Below are 6,000 nucleotides of genomic sequence, written 5' to 3' on the forward strand. Positions count from 1 at the left end.
GTCGATTGGTAGGGGCTCTGGGTCTATCTGGGATTTGACTGGAGGACTATTTAAAACCGATTTGTACTGTGTGTTGGGCCAGAGGTCACCAACCATCTATTCTCTGGTACATTTTCACCCCAACCATCACATACCACCACCAGAGTTGAGCTCAATTCCAGTTAATTCAGGGAGTACACCCGATTAAAAAGCATTGAAGAGAATTGGAATTTCAGTGTACTTCCTAAATTGACTGGAATTGAAATGGAATTGACCACAACACATTCCGCCAAGCAGAGTTGAGAGGCTAGGCGGAGTTGAGAGGCTAGGCTAGGCGTAGTTGAGAGGCTAGGCTAGGCGGAGTTGAGAAGCTAGGCTAGATGGAGTTGAGAAGCTAGGCTAGGCGGAGTTGAGAAGCTAAGCTAGGCTGAGTTGAGAAGCTAGGCGGAGTTGAGAAGCTAGGTGCAAGTTCTAACTCTTCCACCTTTCATGTCACAGAATGAGATTCTAGTTGTGTCCAGTGATGGCAGTGTTGGAGAAAGCTGCTGATGGAATTAAAACCAATAGTTTTTAGTACTTTCTACTATCTGACTGCTCCGCTGCTACTCTAGACTTATCTGAGTATGTTTAGCTAACACCCTCTACCTTCCACCATCTGTTTTCCTCTCACAGGAACACCTTCCAGTATGTTTAGCTAACACCCTCTACCTTCCACCATCTGTTTTCCTCTCACAGGAACACCTTCCAAAGCTTGAGCAACATGTAAAACAATAACATGCCATGATTTAAACCTTCATTATAACCTTGTTTACCAAATGTAAGTAGCTGACTAGAATTTCTTATGACAACCACCTGTCATTGCAGTCTGATGTCTTTTTTCACTTTCAACAGCAGAAAACGAACAGGTTGTTCTGATCAATAGACAGGATATAGACCAGGATGGTCCAATTTGTTAACAGGCTGTTCTGATTTGTTAACAGGCTATATACAGGTGGTACTGGTACAGAGTCAATGTGGAGACTATATACAGGGGGTACCAGTACAGAGTCAATGTGGAGGCTATATACAGGGGGTACCAGTACAGAGTCAATGTGGAGACTATATACAGGGGGTACCAGTACAGAGTCAATGTGGAGGCTATATACAGGGGGTACCGGTACAGAGTCAATGTGGAGACTATATACAGGGGGTACTGGTACAGAGTCAATGTGGAGACTATATACAGGGGGTACCAGTACAGAGTCAATGTGGAGGCTATATACAGGGGGTACCGGTACAGAGTCAATGTGGAGGCTATATACAGGGGGTACTGGTACAGAGTCAATGTGGAGACTATATACAGGGGTACCAGTACAGAGTCAATGTGGAGGCTATATACAGGGGTACCGGTACAGAGTCAATGTGGAGGCTATATACAGGGGGTACTGGTACAGAGTCAATGTGGAGGCTATATACAGGGGGTACCAGTACAGAGTCAATGTGGAGGCTATATACAGGGGGTACCAGTACAGAGTCAATGTGGAGACTATATACAGGGGGTACCAGTACAGAGTCAATGTGGAGGCTATATACAGGGGGTACCGGTACAGAGTCAATGTGGAGACTATATACAGGGGGTACCGGTACAGAGTCAATGTGGAGGCTATATACAGGGGGTTACGGTACAGAGTCAATGTGGAGGCTATATACAGGGGGTTACGGTACAGAGTCAATGTGGAGGCTATATACAGGGGGTTACGGTACAGAGTCAATGTGGAGGCTATATACAGGGGGTTACGGTACAGAGTCAATGTGGAGGCTATATACAGGGGGTTACGGTACAGAGTCAATGTGGAGGCTATATACAGGGTGTTACGGTACAGAGTCAATGTGGAGGCTATATACAGGGGGTTACGGTACAGAGTTAATGTGGAGGCTATATACAGGGGGTACCAGTACAGAGTCAATGTGGAGGCTATATACAGGGGGTACTGGTACAGAGTCAATGTGGAGACTATATACAGGGGGTACCAGTACAGAGTCAATGTGGAGGCTATATACAGGGGGTACCGGTACAGAGTCAATGTGGAGACTATATACAGGGGGTACGGTACAGAGTCAATGTGGAGGCTATATACAGGGGGTACCGGTACAGAGTCAATGTGGAGACTATATACAGGGTGTACCGGTACATAGTCAATGTGGAGGCTATATACAGGGTGTTATGGTACAGAGTCAATGTGGAGGCTATATACAGGGTGTTACGGTACAGAGTCAATGTGGAGGCTATATACAGGGTGTTACGGTACAGAGTCAATGTGGAGGCTATATACAGGGTGTTACGGTACAGAGTCAATGTGGAGGCGATATACAGGGGGTACTGGTACAGAGTCAATGTGGAGGCTATATACAGGGGGTACTGGTACAGAGTCAATGTGGAGGCTATATACAGGGTGTTACGGTACAGAGTCAATGTGGAGGCTATATACAGGGTGTTACGGTACAGAGTCAATGTGGAGGCGATATACAGGGGGTACTGGTACAGAGTCAATGTGGAGGCTATATACAGGGGGTACCGCTACAGAGTCAATGTGGAGGCTACAGGTCCACTACCTTACCTTGTTATACACCTATCATTTACAGGTCCACTACATTCCTTTATTATATACCTATCCCTTACAGGTACACTTCATCCTTCAGGAGGTGGTGATGGGGGGGATGGTGCTGGAGACCAACATGAATGAGATCGTGGGCCAGGTAGAGCTGCAGAACCGCATGGAGAAATCAGAGGTTAGTCAGTTCACTTATTGGTCCTGTAATTAGTCCTCTGTTAGTCTGGTGACTGGTCCTGTAGTTAGTCCTCTGTTAGTCTGGTGACTGGCCCTGTTGTTAGTCCTCTGTTAGTCTGGTGACTGGTCCTGTAGTTAGTCCTCTGTTAGTCTGGTGACTGGTCCTGTAGTTAGTCCTCTGTTAGTCTGGTGACAGGTCCTGTAGTTAATCCTTTAGGGCTGTAAGTCTAGACTAGTCCTTTAGGGCTGTTATTCTAGACTCTAGTCCTTTAGGGCTGTTAGTCTAGACTCTAGACCTTTAGGGCTGTTAGTCTAGACTCTAGACCTTTAAGGCTGTTAGTCTAGACTCTAGACCTTTAGGGCTGTTAGTCTCTAGACTCTAGACCTTTAGGGCTGTTAGTCTCTAGACTCTAGACCTTTAGGGCTGTTAGTCTAGACTAGACCTTTAGGGCTGTTAGTCTAGACTAGACCTTTAGGGCTGTTAGTCTAGACTCTAGACCTTTAGGGCTGTTAGTCTCTAGACTCTAGACCTTTAGGGCTGTTAGTCTCTAGACTCTAGACCTTTAGGGCTGTTAGTCTCTAGACTCTAGACCTTTAGGGCTGTTAGTCTCTAGACTCTAGACCTTTAGGGCTGTTAGTCTCTAGACTCTAGACCTTTAGGGCTGTTAGTCTAGACTAGACCTTTAGGGCTGTTAGTCTAGACTAGACCTTTAGGGCTGTTATTCTAGACTCTAGACCTTTAGGGCTGTTATTCTAGACTCTAGACCTTTAAGGCTGTTAGTCTAGACTCTAGACCTTTAGGGCTGTTAGTCTAGACTGGTCTCCCAGACAGAGATGAAGCCTACTGTAGATTCAACATGATGTCCATAACCAGACCCTTTAGTCTCCTCTCTCTATTACACCTGATGAGTTCATTTCTGTTCCTAGTGAATACGACCCCTGGTCTCCCAGACAGAGATGAACGTTCCTAGTGAATACGACCCCTGGTCTACCAGACAGAGATGAACGTTCCTAGTGAATACGACCCCTGGTCTCCCAGACAGAGATGAACGTTCCTAGGTTCCTAGTGAATACGACCCCTGGTCTCCCAGACAGAGATGAACGTTCCTAGGTTCCTAGTGAATACGACCCCTGGTCTCCCAGACAGAGATGAACGTTCTAGGTTCCTAGTGAATACGACCCTGGTCTCCCAGACAGAGATGAACGTTCCTAGGTTCCTAGTGAACACGACCCCTGGTCTCCCAGACAGAGATGAACGTTCTAGGTTCCTAGTGAATACGACCCTGGTCTCCCAGACAGAGATGAATGTTCCTAGGTTCCTAGTGAATACGACCCCTGGTCTCCCAGACAGAGATGAACGTTCCTAGTGAATACGACCCCTGGTCTCCCAGACAGAGATGAACGTTCCTAGTGAATACGACCCCTGGCCTCCCAGACAGAGATGAACGTTCCTCGGTTCCTAGTGAATACGACCCCTGGTCTCCCAGACAGAGATGAACGTTCCTAGGTTCCTAGTGAATACGACCCCTGGTCTCCCAGACAGAGATGAACGTTCCTCGGTTCCTAGTGAATACGACCCCTGGTCTCCCAGACAGAGATGAACGTTCCTAGGTTCCTAGTGAATACGACCCCTGGTCTCCCAGACAGAGATGAACGTTCCTAGGTTCCTAGTGAATACGACCCCTGGCCTCCCAGACAGAGATGAACGTTCCTAGGTTCCCAGACAGAGATGAAGCCTACTGTAGATTCAACATGATGTCCATAACCAGACCCTTTAGTCTCCTCTCTCTATTACACCTGATGAGTTCATTTCTGTTCCTAGTGAATACGACCCCTGGTCTCCCAGACAGAGATGAACGTTCCTAGTGAATACGACCCCTGGTCTCCCAGACAGAGATGAACGTTCTAGGTTCCTAGTGAATACGACCCCTGGTCTCCCAGACAGAGATGAACGTTCCTAGGTTCCTAGTGAATACGACCCTGGTCTCCCAGACAGAGATGAACGTTCCTAGTGAATACGACCCCTGGCCTCCCAGACAGAGATGAACGTTCCTCGGTTCCTAGTGAATACGACCCCTGGTCTCCCAGACAGAGATGAATGTTCCTAGGTTCCCAGACAGAATGACCCTGGTCTCCCAGACAGAGATGAACGTTCCTCGGTTCCAGTGATGAGTTCGACCCTGGTCTCCCAGACAGAGATGAACGACCCCTGGTCTCCCAGACAGAGATGAAGCCTACTGTAGATTCCTAGTGAATAACCGACCCCTGGTCTCCCAGACAGAGATGAACGTTCCTCGGTTCCTAGTGAATACGACCCCTGGTCTCCCAGACAGAGATGAACGTTCTAGGTTCCTAGTGAATACGACCCCTGGTCTCCCAGACAGAGATGAATGTTCCTAGGTTCCCAGACAGAGATGAAGCCTACTGTAGATTCAACATGATGTCCATAACCAGACCCTTTAGTCTCCTCTCTCTATTACACCTGATGAGTTCATTTCATTGCTGTGTATTTCATCATCTCCACAGCCTCAAAGCAGAGTTGTGTCTGTTTCAGGGGGGCTTCTCTGCAGCGCCGGCGCGGGCCGTCTCCGCCGTCAAGAACATCAACCTCCCAGAAATGCCTCGCAACATCAACATCGGAGACATCAATATCAAAGTGCCCAGCCTCTCTCCCTTCTGACCAGGGAGCGGAGCAGGGGCTAGGCCCAAACGGCACCCTATTCCCCATGTAGTGCACTACTTTAGACCAGAGCCCTACGGCACCCTATTCCCCATGTAGTGCACTACTTTAGACCAGAGCCCTATGGCACTCTATATAGTGCACTACTTTAGACCAGAGCCCTATGGCACCCTATATAGTGCAATACTTTAGACCAGAGCCCTATGGCACCCTATATAGTGCACTACTTTAGACCAGAGCCCTATTCCCTACATAGTGCACTACTTTAGACCAGAGCCCTATTCCCTATATAGTGCACTACTTTAGACCAGAGCCCTATTCCCTACATAGTGCACTACTTTAGACCAGAGCCCTATTCCCTATATAGTGCACTACTTTAGACCAGAGCCCTATGTCACCCTATATAGTGCACTACTTTAGACCAGAGCCCTATGGCACCCTATATAGTGCACTACTTTAGACCAGAGCCCTATGGCACCCTATATAGTGCACTACTTTAGACCAGAGCCCTATGGCACCATATTCCCTATATAGTGCACTACTTTTAACCAGAGCCCTATGGGGGCTTCTGCC

The 6,000-nt window shown here is 47.8% G+C and overlaps 1 protein-coding gene across 1 annotated transcript in view; it reads left to right on the forward strand.

Annotated features, from left to right (window-relative positions):
* Nucleotides 1-5,578, forward strand: part of ap3s2 (adaptor related protein complex 3 subunit sigma 2) — a 28,819-nt gene extending 23,241 nt beyond the window's left edge. Inside the window, exons 5-6 of the mRNA XM_046336662.1 lie at nucleotides 2,641-2,748; nucleotides 5,302-5,578. Of these exons, the coding sequence (XP_046192618.1) occupies nucleotides 2,641-2,748; nucleotides 5,302-5,427 (234 nt within the window). The 3' untranslated portion in view covers nucleotides 5,428-5,578. The remainder of the gene's footprint in view (nucleotides 1-2,640; nucleotides 2,749-5,301) is intronic.
* Nucleotides 5,579-6,000: the final 422 nt, after the last annotated feature.

The sequence above is a fragment of the Oncorhynchus gorbuscha genome, unplaced genomic scaffold (genome assembly GCF_021184085.1).
Source record: "Oncorhynchus gorbuscha isolate QuinsamMale2020 ecotype Even-year unplaced genomic scaffold, OgorEven_v1.0 Un_scaffold_1121, whole genome shotgun sequence".
NCBI classification, from domain to species: Eukaryota; Metazoa; Chordata; class Actinopteri; order Salmoniformes; family Salmonidae; genus Oncorhynchus; species Oncorhynchus gorbuscha.